Source organism: Chenopodium album, chromosome 4 (assembly GCF_948465745.1).
Source record: "Chenopodium album chromosome 4, dcCheAlbu1.1, whole genome shotgun sequence".
NCBI classification, from domain to species: domain Eukaryota; kingdom Viridiplantae; phylum Streptophyta; class Magnoliopsida; order Caryophyllales; family Amaranthaceae; genus Chenopodium; species Chenopodium album.
In genome coordinates, this window is record NC_137837.1 from 3,849,481 (window position 1) to 3,866,873 (window position 17,393).

Here is a 17,393-nt window from a genome sequence, read left to right on the forward strand (position 1 = left end):
CGCGTCGCTTCTGGGCGACGACCTAGCAACCCTTACATACTTATCACTGCACCCGGGTCTGGGAAGTGCAGCGCGTCGCTCAGTAGGGAACGCCCCAATGGCACGCCCTTGCTCATTTGACACCACACTCGGGCAATGTGGCGCGTCGCTTCTGGGCGACGACCTAGCAACCCTTGCATACTTATCACTACACCCGGGTCTAGGAAGTGCAGCGCGTCGCTGAGTAGGGAACGCCCCCACGAAAATATCTGTTTGGCTCATGTCATGGGATGTGACGAAGTTTTATACTGGCTGTCACTGGCCTACCGTAACCCTCCTCCTTTATCCAGGCTTGGGACTGGCAGCGGGAAACCCACTGGCGGAGTTTTGGAAAGACAAAAATCATAATAGAGCAATTTTAAGAGATGACAAAAGGAGTATATTTTATTGCCTAACTTCACAAAATGCCAAAGATTTCAATTGATAATCAATATAAATTGAGTCAAGGAAAACTTGTCAAGAATAGACGATCTTTGGGTTTCGATTATTTCAAAACAAAACGACCTTATTGTGCGTTGGAATTTAGAAACTGTGCAACATGTCTGCCGGTTTGCATAGTGCCTACCAGGCTACCATTAGAATTTATGAGGCTGCTAGCAAAATAGATATGTGAGTTCTCCTGCATAAAGTTCTAGCACTAGCTTCCGAGAGGACATTAACATTAACAGAAGTAATATAACTGAATTGGAAGCAAAAGACATTCTTCTTGATTATATGTATAGGGCGAAGAAGTAAAAGATTGTAGAAGTATGCACCACAAAAAGTTGGCATTTAGTGAGTTTGTATAAAAAAATCTGTTTAGATTTTGGTAAATTTACAGTTGGGGGATGCTTGTGAATTCCCAGATTATTTGCAAAATTATTTTCAGATCTCTAGCCTGTGAAATTATACTACAGGAAAATACAGTAGATATCAGCATTACCTTAGGAAATAAAAACAAAGCAAAAACTAAAGATGACAAGCTAAAAATATCTTCATATTACAACGACCTTCCTCAATACATTCCGTTCACAATCAGCTACATGTTGACACCACAAAGTTTTTAACAGTATTACAGTGCACAAGTTTGAAAAATAGATTACTAGTTCAGCTACCAAAAAAAAGAAAGATTACTAGTTAAGGTCATCCTAGCAAAATACATGCTCAGAAATATAAATTCCATTTTGCTATGATTATAATTTCATGAAACCTTCCTTAGCTATAATTTTCAAAAAACTTACATCATAATGTATGTGCCATAGCTCGTTGGACAACATTGGAGGAAGCACTTGTGCCAACACCGGGATAGAATGAGCTTGTACTTGAAGAAGCACCATGCTTATTATCACTCATTTCCATCATCACTTCCTTACCAACCATAGAGTTTGGTGCTGTTGAATAAGGCACATGGGATGACCTGATCTCATCTAGCACAATCGCGATTTCTTTCATAGTAGGCCTTTCTTTTCCATTCATTTTTAAGCATTGTCTTGCAAGGTTAGCAACAGCAACAAACTCTTCCTTCTTTCCCTCATCTAAAATCCGAGGATCCAAAATATCAAAGAGACGAGAATTTTCCACGTGGAACAGAAATTCAACAGCTAAACTAATCCATCCCCCATCATTGGTTGGGCAAATTGGTTTTTTGCCAGTTATAAGCTCAACAAGGACTACCCCGAAACTGTAAACATCACTTTTCTCAGTGAACACATTTGACTGGAAGTACTCTGGATCCAAATAACCATACGTCCCAATAACACATGTAGTCACATGTGTCTGTTCAATGTCAATGGCTCTTGAGGCCCCAAAATCTGAAACTTTGGCTCTAAATTTAGCATCCAAAAGTATGTTTGCGGACTTAATGTCTCTGTGATAAATAGGGGCAGAAGAAGATGAATGCAGGTATGCTATAGCATCAGCTGATTCTGCTGCCATTTGTAGACGCATTTTCCAAGTAACATGAAAATCTCCACTTGCATCATGAATATGCTCATAAAGTGTCCCATTTTGAATAAACTCATACACGAGCAGAGGAACTTCTGTCTCTAAACAACAACCCAGTAATCTGACCACATTCCGATGATTAATTTCAGATAGAATTACTACTTCATTGATGAATTGTTCTAACTGATTCTCATCTACTTTTCTAGACATCTTAATGGCCACGATTCTCCCATCCTTTAACATACCCTTATAAACCGTGCCTTGGCCTCCTTGACCAAGGATTCTGTTTTTGTTGAAATTGTCAGTGGCCTTCTCCAACTCTGTGACAAGAAAAACTTTCGTACTCTGGGCACCCTCACTAGAACATGATTGTTGCAACAGCAAGCCACCGTTTCTCTTGAAGTAGTTGGATTTATTTCGAATCTCTCTCCTTTTCTTTACTACTCTATAGAGCCCACAGCTACCAAAGAGCAACACCATTAATCCCATGCCTAAACTGAATCCTGAAATAAGCGTCGCAAATATATATAGAAAATTATGTCTGAGTTTTTTTTGGATTCATAATAACCTTAGAGCACCTTGGTCCCGGTTTATAAAAACAAAGGAGACGCTCAAGATTGTTCTAACTATCGAGGAATTAAGCTTATGAGCCATACTATGAAGTTGTGGGAAAGGGTGATTGAACAAAGGTTGAGGGCATGCACAAGCATTTCAGATAACCAATTTGGTTTTATGCCTGGGAGATCTACTATGGAGGCAATCCATTTGATAAGACAAATGATGGAGTTTTATAGGGTAAAGAAGAAAGATCTTCATATGGTCTTTATTGATTTAGAGAAGGCATATGACAAGGTGCCAAGAGAGATACTTTGGTGGGCAATGTTGAAGAAAGGTATCCCACGAAGGTATGTAGACCTAGTTAAGGATATGTATCGGGATGTGTCAACAAATGTGAGGACATGCGGAGGGTTGACAAAAGATTTCCCTATTACAATCGGATTGCATCAAGGGTCTGCATTAAGCCCTTTTCTTTTTGCAACGGTTCTAGACGAATTAACTAGACCAATTCAAGATGAGGTTCCATGGTGTATGCTGTTCGCAGATGATATCGTTTTGGTGGATGAGACTAAGGATGGGGTTAATGTCAAGTTGGAGCAATGGAGGCAAAGGTTGGAATCTAGAGGGTTTAAGCTAAGTCGGAGTAAGACTGAATATTTGGTATGTCGTTTTGGCACTCAGAGGGGGACAAGCAATGAAGTGGTGAGTTTGGATGGAAAGGATTTGACCATGAGTGAATGTTTTAAGTACCTAGGGTCGATCATCCAGAAGAATGGTGACATTGATCAAGACGTGACCCACAGGATTAAGTCAGGGTGGCTTAAATGGAGAGCGGCCACGGGAGTGCTATGCGACCGCAGCATTCCCTTAAAGTTGAAGGGAAAATTCTACAGGACTGCCATAAGACCAGTGTTGCTCTATGGTACAGAATGTTGGGCTTCTAAGAAAGAGCATATTAAAAAGATGGAGGTTACGGAAATGCGCATGTTAAGGTGGATGTGTGGAAACACTTTAAGAGATAAAATCAGAAATGAGGTTATTCGCAAGAAAGTAGGTGTGGCGGGCATTGTAGATAAATTAAGGGAAAATCGTCTGCGTTGGTTTGGACATGTAAGACGGAGACCCGAGGGTGCACCGGTGCGAAGAGTGGAAGAGTGGGACCATGGAGGGATTAAACGAGGAAGAGGGAGACCAAAGATGACTTGGTTGGAAGGAGTGAGGAAGGATATGAAGTGCATGGATTTACGTGAGGATGAAGTTTTGGATCGTAAGGGATGGAGGAGAAAGATTTATGTTGATGACTACACGGAATAATCAAATTTGGTTCATGTTAGCCGACCCCACTTTTGGGATTAAGGCTTTGATTGATTGATTGATTGAATAACCTTAGAGCAACACCATCAATCACACAAATACATTAGAGGTGATCAACATTGGTCTGGCCCGCTAGCTCGGCCCGATCTGTTCCGAAAATAGGGTGGGTTTGGGCAAGTCTAAAAACCCAAACCCGTCCTGAAAAAGCCCGCTACTTTTTGCAGGTTTGGGCACGATATACTACATTAAGGCCCAGCCTGAAATTTTGATCACCTCTAAAATACATATACTTCATAGAAAATAATGTCGGCTACAAAAACTTGAGCATAGGCAAGCATTTATCCTAGTATATACGAAACTTAACAACATTGTATGATTTGTATCTATTCCAAGAGACCAAGATAAATGACAAATGACCATTAATTGCTTATCAAATATAAGACCTATGGTGGTATAGTTTCTATGATTAACAATCTGAAATCCAATTTTTTTAGTGTACATCTAGGATGTAGGCTGAGGAAATTTATTAGAATGCAGATGTTTGGAGCACATCTGGAACTCAATATTATGGTCATTGCAAAGAAGCTAAGGTTAGCAACACTAAGAAAATGCTAGTCATATCGTGCTAATTAAGACCATTTAGCTGTAGATCATTTAGCAGGAAGAATATAGAAAATGATACCAGATCGCAGATCATTTAGTTTTAGACAGTCAAGACAAGGAAAATTGGCTCTTGACAATTGTCCCAACTATTGCTTAGACAGCTAAGACTTTAAGGTATGTGCAAAATAATACGATATAAGGTATGTGCTTTCAGCAATGGATTCATCACTTAGACAGCTAAGACTTTAATCTCATTAAGATGCTACAATTAAGGCTTTCCATTACGATTAGAAATAAAAAGCCATAAACTGAATAACGTTTAAACAACTGAACAAATTTCAATGAAGTTCTTACCCAGTATTGATTGCCACTTGAACCATGGATTTTTCTTGCAGTAATAGTGATTTTCCCCAAAGTCCATTCCCCTAATATCACAACCATACCTGCACTTCCTACATTTCTCCAAAACTAGAAAAAGAAAAAGGGACTTAATTAGTTAAACTAAATATTATTAAGTGAAAAAATAGCGTCCAACTTACAGGAAGGAAAAAATGATTTGTGAGTTACATTGACATCCTTCTAGAAGATAGGGGCTTCCTTCATAGGGAAATTTGCAGTAACAATTTCCTTCCTTAACACACTTAAAATTGGGATGATCAACTGCGGAATTGTCCTGTATATATGAAGCTGGGCCATCCCAATTTAGTGCTGTTGGGACTGTAGTTTTGGAGAGCTCGTTTACTGAGAAGCTACCCCTGTCCATTAATCCTATTCTCACATCGCTGCAAGTATAATCTGCTCCAACATCAAGATCCAACTCATAAAACTCAAAGTATGTGTATAATAACGAGGCTTGACAGACTCCAACCCCATATAAATCAACAGTATTATGTATTCCACAAACGGCAGCACAACCAGCCAAGATTTCTCCACTCCTATCTCGTAAAAGAACACTGCCACTACAACCTTTCATGACAAGAGAATTATAATAAGAGAAAGAAAATGGACTTCCACCAAAATCAATGCTGGAATTAGACCTGCATGTATTAGTATTATGGACATCAGTCCTTACAAGTAGTCCTTGGCCTGACCCTTCAAAGCCTTGCCCCAGTGTTATATTCATCACTTCTAGATTGAACTTCTTTAGGAATGGTTTGTGGGTATGACTACAAATGATTTCATAAGACTTACTGTAGTAACATTTATTACCGATTCCAAAAGGATATGGAATTGAGACATTACCGCATTTTTCTGGGCAATTAGGTTTGGCAATGGATGCTGCTGCTAACTGCAGTGAGTGCAGCTGCAAGAGAAACAGGAAAAGAGACATCAGCATTTTGTAATGTGTATGTTCCTACTTTTGTTTTTTTTCCCCTCTCCTTCCTGGTTATTGCTGTAATTATAAGGTAATTCAGTATGTGTTATAAACTTATAATCTTAGCCACAAGCTTATGAAAGTAATGTCAAGTATTGAGTATTGACAACTTGTTAAGCATTACAACTTTGACTTACATTATCTTCTACAGAAAAACCAAGGGAACAATATTATAAATTTTATCTAAACAAATGGAATAAGCAATATCTTAAAATGGGGCCCTGTGTAAAATATCAATTACAAAATAATAATAATAAGTCGTCACATTACGCTCCAAATACAAAATAAAAAGCAACATGTAGTATTTCAATTACAAAATACTAATATTATAAGTAATAATAAGTCATCAGGACTCATCACATTACACTCATTACTAATATTATAAATAATTAGCATGTTTTAAGACAAAATCATCAACAAGACAACACTTTCAACATCAGCAGTTGAAGATTGCAAATTAATTATTCTTTTTTCGACAACCTGTTTTAGAGGAGGCCCCATTTATCTTCTAGATAAACAAAATTGGTAAATCGCATGACATATTGGTAAATAGATGCATACAGAATTGTGTAAATTGTATAAAAAAATATTAAATCTGAAAATAAAAAGGAAAGAGTTAAAAAAAAAAATTAAGGACCCACTGCCTTAACAATGTGAACTTTTTGAAGGCATGTCGGTATTAGTGTGAAGCCATGGAAGAGGAAGAAGATGACATCATTCCCCCGACCTTCACCTTTCCTATTCAAATTCCATCACAGACACCACCGTCAAAGAGCCTCGTGTTCCACCGCCAACAATTCCGCGGCCAGCCGAACAAAAAAAACCCATAACCATTTTTTGAAACGGGTTAGGGCCTGTTCTCATTGACTGAACTCAGCTGAACTGAAATGAATATTTTATAAGAGAAGGAAATTAGGAACTGAGCTGAACTGAATTGAATTTAATTTCAACATATGAGAACAGGTCCTTAATCTATTATATTTTTATGAGAATCCCAAGTGCCAACAAAGCGTATTTCAGAAATTGAACATCAGTGATTTATTATATTTTATTTTAGTATTATAAGATTCAGTAACGTCAATTGTCACTTAACTAACATCAACTGACAAGGTCATATTATAAATTACTTTCATTAAAATTAAAAAAAAAAAAAAAAAAAAAAAAACAAAAAAAAAAAACTTTTTTGAGATAACATCAACCAATAAAGCCACATTTTTACATAACAATAATAAAAATTATCTTTTTTGATAGACAATAGTAATTTGATTAAATTATTATAGTATATGGTTTAACTAAAAAACATAATTTTTTTGAGATATATATATAAAAAACCACGTGTCAAAAAAATGTACGAAAAACTGTGCATTGCACGGACTTTCATCCAGATTAAAGAGGTTTTAAAAAATTCTTTTGTTGGCCAGGTTCCAGTCCGATAGATTTCAGGACAGTCTAATAATGCACCCCCATTCCCCTACTTCCAAGTTTACTATACAAATAATACAATTTAAAAACTTCCAAATTCCAAGAGTTACTTTTAGCATTAATACAATAACAGATGCCCAACCTATATACATACAAATTCATTTCTGTTACTAACACCTATCAGACCTTTAAGAATAAGATTTATACTCTCACAAAGGAATGATGCCAAAATGCATACTGCATGGTTTCTGAGAAGTACAAAAAGAATATGACGGATTATGTTCCTCTCATTACACATATCTTTCCATTGATACAAATAAAGAAAGTAATTGAATAAGCTCACTAGTAACTCAAAAGTCTAGATAAACAACAAAACAAATATATATTATATATATATATATATATATACATATATGTATATATATATATTTTTTTTTTTTTTTTTTTTTGAGGAAACAAAACAAAGTACAATCTCATTGTGTTATGATTCATTTTATTTAGGTGAAACAAATGAAAAAGAGTTGCGTCCCAAACTCGGACAGCTTATTGCAAAAGAACAGTGGAACCTCCTCATGTTATGGAATTCCAACAGAATATACAAGCCAAAGTTCAAATAGCAAAAAATTTACAAAAAAGCTAAGGCAATTAAATGATCAACACATTCAACAGTTACCTCTACTGTCAATTAGTCAATCACCATTTATGAGTGGTAGGGCTTCAATAGAGAAGGAAGTGCGAGGGCTGCTGTCAGAAAAGAATGTGCCTCTACTAAAAGGGGAATTATACTCCATGAACATACAGTCACTCTTCAAACATTCTGGTGTTTTAGGCTTGGACACATGGGGTGACCTAATTCCATCAAGCAACACTGCAACTTCTTTCATTGTTGGCCGTTGTTTTCCATTCATATTCAGGCATTGCTTTGCTAGGTTGGCAACAGCAGTTAGCTCCTCTTCGAAAGCTTCTTCAGAAATGGAAGTGTCTAACATATCAGACAGACAAGAATTTTCCATGTGAAAGAGAAACTCAGTGGCCAAGCTTATATACCCACCCGATTTGTTGGGGTAAATCGGTTTCTTCCCTGTTATGAGCTCAACAAGGACTACTCCAAAGCTATACACGTCACTTTTCTCAGTAAATTGATTCGACTGGAAGTACTCTGGGTCCAAATACCCATATGTGCCTTGAACACAAGTGGTCACATGAGTTTCCTCAATGGTAATGGCCCTTGAAGCTCCAAAGTCAGAAACCTTTGCCCTGTATCTTTCATCCAAAAGTATATTGGAGGACTTGACATCCCTATGATATATTGGAGCAGATGAAGATGAATGAAGGTATGATAGAGCACTAGCGGATTCCAAAGCAATTTGTAAACGCATTCTCCAAGTAACATGAAAATCTTCACTAGGATCATGAATATGCTGGTAAAGAGTCCCATTCGGAATGAACTCATAAACAAGCAACGGGACTTCTGTTTCTAAACAACATCCCAGTAATTTAACCACACTCCGGTGATTAACTTGAGAAAGAATAACCATTTCATTGATAAATTGTTCCAACTGACTCTTGTCTACCTTCTTAGATTTTTTAATGGCCACAATTCTTCCGTCCTCTAACATTCCTTTGTAGACTGTACCTTGCCCTCCCTGGCCAAGAATTCTATCTTCACTAAAATTGTTTGTCGCTTTCTCTAACTCAGAAAACCCAAATATTCTAGTTTTATCAACAATACCATTTCTTGAGGAGATTTGCTGCTGCAATAGTAAACCACCATTTCTTTTAAAGAATTTAGCTTTAAGCCTAACCTCTCTTATCCTCTTTACCACTCTATAAAGCCAATAGCAAAGTAGGAGTAACATCACTAATCCTATGCTGACGCTGAATCCTAAGACAACGTTGAAATAGGCAAAAGCAAAGTAAGATGTCGAGTTTCAGCTAGAATGACATAAATTTTCCGGGTAAGACTAGAAAATTTTAAAGATTCCAACATAGAAGAAAAATAAGCAATCATTTTAAGCATTCATAAGAAAAATAAGCAATCATTTTAAGCATTCATAAAATCATAAGTGACATGGTTTCTGGAGAACTCTTTTGGATTGGTTTATAACACAATTCCACAACAATATTTGTTGGTAGCATTAATAAGAAAAAATGTATAAATAAATATTTTTAGGGATATTAATGCACACACAGTATTTTTAAAAGTTGAAAAAAAAGAACAATTAACATTAATGAGGGCAGATAAGTAAATAAACAGAAATAATTATCCAACACTATTTATAAGGGTTATCTCAAACATTTTAAAAGTAGGTAAATAGAAATCCACAAGCAATTTGGGCCAATTTTTTCAAGTTCTGAAGCACTTACCAAGAATAGAAGCCAGGTTAAACAAAGGATGCTTCTTACAAACTAATAATCGTGTTGTAATATCGGTAATACAACCATGTTTGCAAATCTGACATTCTTTCACCACTAAGACAAAAAAGAACTAAATTATTAGACTGACTTCAAAAGAAGGAGAAATGTGTGGAGAATATAAGAGTTCAACGCTGCCACTTACATTGACATCCAAGATAAGGGTTCCCTACATAGCCGTGTTCATCATCACACGGACAAGTGAGAACGCCATCTGCGGAAATACCACATGTCGAACCCTCTGCTGTAAATGGACGACTCCATTCCATTACAGTTGTCAAATTTGAGAAATTCCCTGAGAACTCAGGCACTTCATCTTTGTAAAGTAAACCCGCAGCCACATTGCAAGTCTGGGGATTTAATAGTGCTTCATGATTCATATCTATTTCATAATAATCAAGGCCTTGAATTTCATCATAACCGGTGTAACTGTTGTCTAGTGTAGATGACAGCCTAGATTGGCAGCATCCAACCCCAATACAGCTAGTCATGTTCTTAGAAATATTGTTTCTACATACTGAAGCACATCCAGTCACGACTTCACTGCTACTATTCTTTAATACAAGGCTGGTACCACAACCCTTAGCCACAAAAACATTAAACTGAATTGAAAAAAGAAATGGAGTGCCGCGAAGGTCAACACGCTGGACAACTGCTGAGTCAGTAACACCACCATTATCACTTCTACAGATATTATGAAAATCGTTTTTCACTACTAGTGTTTGCACATTATCAGATGGTGATATACTGGTGGGATTTCCATCCCAATTTATTTTCATAACCTCAAAATGGAGATCATGAACAGGCAAGAATGGTTTCGGGGGATGAAAGGAAGTATTGCAAATGATCTCATAGGATTCATTATAAAAACATTTAGAACCAATCCCAAATGGATATGGAATCTTGACCGCACCGCAATGATCTTGGCAGCCAGGCTTTGCAATAGGCAGACGGTCCTGCGAAGAAGAGGGTGATGCAGTTAGCTGCAGTGATGATTGCAGCATAAGAAGCAGCAGAACCAGGAATATCATTATTGATTGCATAAAATTGTTTCTATTGTTTTTTGATATTGCAAATAGTATTGCTTAGTCCTAGATATGTGATGATATTTTTTATATGGACTAACTTAATTATTTTTCCAATAATTATAAATGTCTTTTTCAACATTTCAAAGACTTTTCCAAGTCGTCTCTTTAATCATTCAGCTACCCTTTCCATTTTACTTTTTCAGTCAAACTTTGAAGGTTCAAACAAGAAACATTGGTCACTTGGTCCCTCTTAAAATAGGATATTATGCTTTAATTAATTTGGATCTTATCAAACAAACCAAATAACAAATTAATTTGTGTCGGTGTTACATTGTTACTTGATAATTGGCATCCCAAAGTGCATCATTTTTTTTAATTGAAATTTTTTAGTACAAGAAATCCCTAATTCAGATCATGCAAAATTCTCTGAAATTGAGTTGATTATTGAAAATTTAGGGTTCAAAACTAGTATTACTAAATCATAAATAACAAGTTTTATCAACAATTAAATTAAAAATTAAAGGATAACATTAAAAAAAAAAAATTCAATATAGCTGAAAGACGACTAACCTGAATTTATCTAGCTGCGCCATCACTTCAGTTAAGCAAAAATGGTGAATTGCAGCTTCCTTCGTTTCAGTGTTCAGCGATTTTTTATTTTTATTTTTAAATTGCAGCGTTTTTATTTTCGGGACATTTTAGAATTACTAAGGTTTTATTCAAAAATAGCAAGGGCCCAACCCATTTCATTAAAGTTCATAACAAGATTACGGTCCGGCCCGATCAGGGAAATTGACGGTCCGATTATTTTTCTATCATACTTACGTGTCACGTCCGTTTTTTTTTTAATAGACACGTATTTATTTTTAAGAATTTTATTTTTGTTTGACACATTTTCTTTTTGGATAAATATTATACCTTACATTTACTAATGTATCTGACTTGCATTATCATTCTCTCTTCTCTCTTTTATATGTGTGCCTAAATTAAATGCGTTAACTAACTAAAACACAGAAGGTTTTTTTTGGTGCTAACGAGGGGTCGAGCCAGTTACGAAAAATAGGAGATAAAATAAAATAAATAAAAGAATTGAATGTGGGTAGTAGAGGTGTCAATGTGGGTGTGTGGGTTGGGTTCGGTGAAGTCAAGTCAGAACTATTTTATATTTGAGACATGTTAAATTATTGTGTTCATCTTCACAAAAAAAAAAAAAAAAAAAAAAAAAAAAAAAAAAAAATTTGTGTTCATACAAATCTATATTTCAATTTGATTTTATTTTGTTTTGGAATGGAATTTTTTTACACCTTTAAATGTGGTGTATGATAGAGAATATCCATAGAATATTCTCATCTTAGGTTTAGGATATATTTTGTATAAGATTATCTTTGAAATCTGTACATATCTTATAGTTACCTAATATGATTAGGTTTCTCATTGTAACCCTATAAATATTGATCAATGGAAATCACTCTGATTAAGGAGTTTATATTATCTGACATGGTATCACAGTTTAGGTTAGATCTTGGGATTGTTTAGATCTAAAATTTTCTCTTCCCCTGCCGGTGGGTTAGAAAATTAAACCCACCGGCGGGATTCACAAACAATTATACAAAACATAGTTTTATTTTGCTTCCGCGATTTAATTATGGAGTACGATGGTTGACCAGCCTGGCAGCCTCTCATGTGCTCCGACTTCCCACCACACACCAAAGATTTGTCCACCTCTACCTCTTGGTTCTCCACCTATTACGCCACCCTACTCACTCTTAGTCCTCCTTCTTTAGCCTAATCTGTGAGTGAATTGCAAGCTTGCATAACGTTTCACCGTCTCCAATGACTTATAGTAGTCTTGGTTAGTTGGTTGAACCAGACACACGAACCACCTATTTTGTTAGTCTATTTCTCAATGTTGTTGGCAGGATCTTCCTCAGCAACAACACCACCACCAACAAAGTCGCCCTCCACCACCTTAATTAGTTGTTGTCTCGCTCACTCCGAGCCCCCTTCCCCAGCGGAAGTCATAATCTTTGGTTGGAGCCTTATTCAATTATTGTACAACAACTTAAAAGGAAGGTGTTGGATTATTTTTGCACTAGCAACAATTTTTTTTTTTTTAATTTATTTTTATTTTTGTCACAAGTGCATAACCGCAACTTTGATTATTTTTGGTGGAATTTATCTCCTTTTGTGGGTCAAATTTTTTTTTTTTTTTTGAGGTAATTTTATCAAGTGGTTAAGTGGTGGGATTTTAGTAGCTTCTTGAGCAAATTTATTTGCTTTTCTTCAAGTGTGATTTCATGTAGTAGTGTAGTGTCTTCTTCCCGATGATGGTTTGATCCCTTAGCTTCTTTTTCTTTGAATCTGCAACTTAGCCCAAGTCTGTTTGCGGCTCTTCTCCTTCTCCTCCGGCCTAGCAGTGCTTATCTCTACTCTACGTAGGTTGTGGTTGTTGCTTCTCGTCGTCATCACCGGCACATGTCTACTACTTCTCTTTTGATCATGGGTTATCATACTATCCTTACCGTTCGATGCGTGATTCATATCCAGTCTGAGCATCCGATTTTCTCCCGCTCTGACTGCGGGGGTATGATAGAGAATATCCATAGAATATTCTCATCTTAGGTTTAGGATATATTTTGTATAAGATTATCTTTGAAATCTGTACATATCTTATAGTTACCTAATATGATTAGGTTTCTCATTGTAACCCTATAAATATTGATCAATGGAAATCACTCTGATTAAGGAGTTTATATTATCTGACAGTGTAGTCATACTTACAATGTCCTCGTGAAGGCGATCACTTATTTAGCATGGAAGACAATCGAGATAAACTCAAAGGCACTGATTTAAGAAAAACCAATGCAGTTACTTGAATTTAAGAAAATAATGATTGAAGCTTTCTTCATTTACCTATATAAAAGTTAAATAGTTTTTATTTTATCTTCACACTAGGTTAAGTCCCGTGCATTTTAATACTTAATACCTATCATTATTTTAACACTATTATTTAATTATAAAAAATTATACCTAATTGTAAAATAGGTTGAAAGTTTTGTAATTACAAAAAAAAAATTTAAAAATTTATCATACTGAAGAAAACAGAGACAATAATATATGCACGACTAATAAAAATAACTACAAATTACATTACAAAGTTATAAACTATTATTGCAAATTATTGTATAAAAAATAATATCTTTGTTTAAATGTGTACAAATAGAATATACTTATCAAATAGGAAATGAAATATTATTGCATTGTTTGTATTAAAAACTTCTCTAAGAAGCTTTGGCAAAAAAAATAAAAAATAAATAAAAAAAAACCTTTTGGAGGGAAAATTTTTAACCAGGAGATGACATGTGTCATTCCTGGTTTCGCCTTTAGTATAAAGTTATAGATAGATAGATTATTGTATAAAAAAATAATATCTTTGTTTAAATGTGTACAAATAGAATATACTTATCAAATAGGAAATGAAATATTATTGCATTGTTTGTATTAAAAACTTCTCTAAGAAGCTTTGGCAAAAAAAATAAAAAAAAAAATAAAAAAAATAAAAAAATAAAAAAAAAAAACCATTTGGAGGGAAAATTTTTAACCAGGAGATGACATGTGTCATTCCTGATTTCGCCTTTAGTATAAAGTTATAGATAGATGTCAAGCAAGGTAATATTGTTTTTGAAGGGAGGGTCAGGCAAGGTAATATGATATTATGATATAACCTAAAGCTTTAATTAATATTTTGGTGAAATGAAGAAATCTTATGTTATTGACAATTCTATATACTACCGTATTATTTTTGTTTGTTGTTGTGTTGTTTTTAACACAATTATCTTGTTTAGGAATGCGGAAGTACAATGCACCAAAAAAATCGCAACTTCAAAATGATGACTATCTTTTAAGAAGGATAAAAATTTATTGGCAAGTCTGAGATGAACAATGTTTGTATTTTTGGAACAGAGAGTTACGAAAGACAACATCGTAATAGGACAATTTTTAAGAGACAAAAGGAGTATGTATTTTACGTACCTTCACAAAATGCCAAGGGTTTCAATTGATAACCAATAACATTAATTGAGACGATGGTTTAATCACAACATATAATAGGGCTAGATACATTAACAGGAACTTCACTAGGCAGTCCTTTGACATTACTATAATGATCAACTAAAAAGGTTTAACCTTGCATGAATCACTTCAACTTCCATCCATTCAGTTTCACTGCTTTTAAGTCAAATTTATTCCCTTTTATAAGTATCCAAGTAATACTTCTAATTTTTTGCTGGCTATAATCCTCATCATCTCCTCCACAACACTTCCTACAAACATATTATCCTTGAGACATTTTTCCAAAAAATGGTACAACAAAATAAGCCGAAATCAGCTAGAAAGCCCACCAAAACAAACCTCAATGATAAAGACATGAACAAATCCCTTGTACCTACTGATACTACTCATGCTGATGAGCATGATATCCCAGTCCCACCACCACTCATCTCCTCATACAATGATCAAATACGCCCTCTCCTCGATGCAGTCGACAAGCTGCGAACACTCAAAGTCATGAAGGAAGGCATCCAACTACCTACAATCGTCGTTGTAGGTGACCAATCATCAGGAAAATCTAGTGTCTTAGAGTCCTTAGCAGGTATTAGCCTACCTAGAGGTCAAGGTATCTGCACTCGAGTCCCACTCATCATGCGCCTTCAGCACCAGTCTGACCCGACCCCACAACTCTCCCTTGAGTACATGGGTAAAGTCTTGCACACAGATGAAGCTCATGTCACTGAAGCAATAAACTCGGCTACTCAAGAAATTGCAGGAAAAGCCAAAGGAATATGTAGTACTCCAATAACACTTGTAGTCAGGAAAAAAGGAGTTCCTGACTTGACCATGGTTGATCTCCCTGGGATCACCCGAGTGCCAGTCCGAGGCCAACCAGCAAACATATATGAACAAATCAGGGATATTATAATGGAGTATATTACCCCTGAAGAGAGTATCATTTTGAATGTTCTGTCTGCAACAGTGGATTTTTCGACTTGTGAGTCAATTATGATGTCACAGAATGTTGATAAAAATGGGCAGAGGACTCTTGCTGTTGTTACAAAGCCTGATAAAGCTCCAGAAGGTTTGTTAGAGAAGGTAACCAATGATGATGTCATAATTGGGCTAGGCTATGTGTGTGTTAGGAACAGGATTGGGCAAGAAACATATGAAGAAGCGCGATTAGAAGAGGCAAGACTGTTTGAGTCTCACCGTTTGCTGTCAAGGATTGATAAATCGATTGTGGGGATCCCGGAGCTGGCTCAGAGGTTGGTTCACATTCAGGCTAGCATTATTTCAAAATGCTTGCCCAATATTGTGCATCAGATTAATACTAAGCTGAATGCTTATGTGCTGAACTGAACAACTTGCCTCAGAACCTATCGTCTGTGGCTGAGGCTATGACAGGATTCATGCAGATTATGGGATCAGTGAAAGAATCCCTAAGGAAGATCCTTATTAGAGGAGAGTACGATGAGTACCCTGATGATATGAATATGCATTGCAAAGCTCGTTTAGCTGAGATGCTACGCGGGTTTTCAGAGCTTATGCATTCAAAAAAGAAAGATGAAACTAAATTAGGTAATTTCCTAATGGTTGAAATTCAAGTTCTTGAGGAAGCTAAGGGAATTGGACTACCCAATTTCCTTCCTCACTCAGCTTTTATCACTTTATTGCAGAGGGAAGTGAAGGAAATATCACAAACTCCGGCTGAATTCATGACTAAATTTTGGGGATATGTAGAAAGTGCAGTGCTCTCCATTATAATGCAGCATTCTGACAATTACCCATCTCTTCAGAGCTCCTGCAGAAGAGCTGCAGTTAATCTGATTTCTAGGAAGAAAGATCAGTCAATTATTCGTGTCAAGGAGATTGTGCAGATGGAGACATATGCTGACTATACTTGTGATTCACAATACCTATCTGTCTGGAATCGGCTTATGTCACATCAGGATAAGTTTATGAATATTGTGGAAGGCAAATCTGTACAGGTGAATACAGGTAAAAAGGTAACCAGCATGGAATTCGAAGGACTTGGTAAGGTTGATTTGACACATTTACAAAAGTATAAGCACCTAGCTGAGCAAGCTTTTGACATGAAGATGCGAATGATGTCATACTGGAAGATTGTTTTGAAGAGGTTGGTGGATTCCATAGCTCTCCATTTGCTGTTTAGTATTCAGAATTTAGTGAACAATGAATTGGAGGGTGAGGTTGTGAATGAAGTGATGGGACCTTATGGAGGAGGCGTTGAGAGGATGCTGGAAGAGTCTCCAGCTGTGGCGGGAAAAAGAGAAAGGCTCAATAAGAGCATTAAACTTCTGAAGGAGTCCAAAGATGTAGTTTCGAAGATCATGGACAGAATTGCTGTAACAGAATGAATTTAGGTTGTATTTTATGAAGATTTGATCAGGATTGCTCCTGCCATAGGCTTATTGATCAGCAACTTAGCAGAACATTTGGGCATCAGTAGCTTATGTTAGTTTCAGATTATCATTTTGCAAATGGTCTATGATCAATTTTTCTATTTAGTTTCAGAATCAGCAGGTTACTTTTTAAATTTACTTCATATGATGCATCCATGAATAATAAGTAGTATGATTGCTAGTATCTGTTTGGTTGCATTTAATCATTGGTCCCAGCAGTGTGCAAATCAACAATCCAGA

The 17,393-nt window shown here is 36.0% G+C and overlaps 2 protein-coding genes and 1 pseudogene across 5 annotated transcripts; 1 reads left to right on the forward strand and 2 right to left on the reverse strand.

Annotated features, from left to right (window-relative positions):
• Positions 1-988: 988 nt before the first annotated feature.
• LOC145628603 (wall-associated receptor kinase-like 22) lies at positions 989-6,171 on the reverse strand. Its single transcript, XM_081680940.1, has 3 exons — positions 5,005-6,171; positions 4,792-4,905; positions 989-2,465 (listed from the first exon to the last, which is right to left on the reverse strand). Exons 1-3 carry the CDS (start codon positions 5,771-5,773, stop codon positions 1,261-1,263), a joined length of 2,088 nt encoding a protein of 695 aa, XP_081537066.1. The 5' UTR covers positions 5,774-6,171; the 3' UTR covers positions 989-1,260.
• LOC145628601 (wall-associated receptor kinase-like 9) lies at positions 5,370-11,384 on the reverse strand. Of its 4 annotated transcripts, XR_014111464.1 has the most exons (5): positions 9,795-10,713; positions 9,602-9,706; positions 7,908-9,119; positions 5,680-5,740; positions 5,370-5,403 (listed from the first exon to the last, which is right to left on the reverse strand). XR_014111464.1 is itself a non-coding variant. In XM_081680938.1 (4 exons), the coding sequence occupies exons 1-3, from the start codon at positions 10,690-10,692 to the stop codon at positions 7,924-7,926; spliced, it is 2,199 nt and encodes a 732-aa protein (XP_081537064.1). In that variant the 5' UTR covers positions 10,693-10,713; the 3' UTR covers positions 5,650-5,740; positions 7,908-7,923. The 4 variants fall into 4 exon arrangements, 3 of the variants coding, with proteins under 3 accessions (XP_081537064.1, XP_081537063.1, XP_081537065.1); XM_081680938.1 differs by lacking the exon at positions 5,370-5,403 and having other exon boundaries at positions 5,650-5,740; XM_081680937.1 differs by lacking the exons at positions 5,370-5,403; positions 5,680-5,740 and adding an exon at positions 6,328-6,694.
• A 3,652-nt stretch (positions 11,385-15,036) lies between these two features.
• Positions 15,037-17,108, forward strand: LOC145627499 (dynamin-related protein 4C pseudogene; annotated as a pseudogene).
• Positions 17,109-17,393: the final 285 nt, after the last annotated feature.

Coding starts and splice junctions, on each gene's coding strand:
- LOC145628603 (XM_081680940.1), bottom strand. CDS start 5,773: ATGCTGATGTCTCTTTTCCTGTTTCTCTTGCAGCTGCACTCACTGCAG. Junction 4,906..5,004: donor TCTTCTAGAAGGATGTCAAT/GTAACTCACAAA, acceptor TTCTTTTTCTAG/TTTTGGAGAAATGTAGGAAG. Junction 2,466..4,791: donor CAAGTGGCAATCAATACTGG/GTAAGAACTTCA, acceptor CGCTTATTTCAG/GATTCAGTTTAGGCATGGGA.
- LOC145628601 (XM_081680938.1), bottom strand. CDS start 10,692: ATGCAATCAATAATGATATTCCTGGTTCTGCTGCTTCTTATGCTGCAA. Junction 9,707..9,794: donor CCCTTATCTTGGATGTCAAT/GTAAGTGGCAGC, acceptor TTTTTGTCTTAG/TGGTGAAAGAATGTCAGATT. Junction 9,120..9,601: donor TAACCTGGCTTCTATTCTTG/GTAAGTGCTTCA, acceptor ACGTTGTCTTAG/GATTCAGCGTCAGCATAGGA.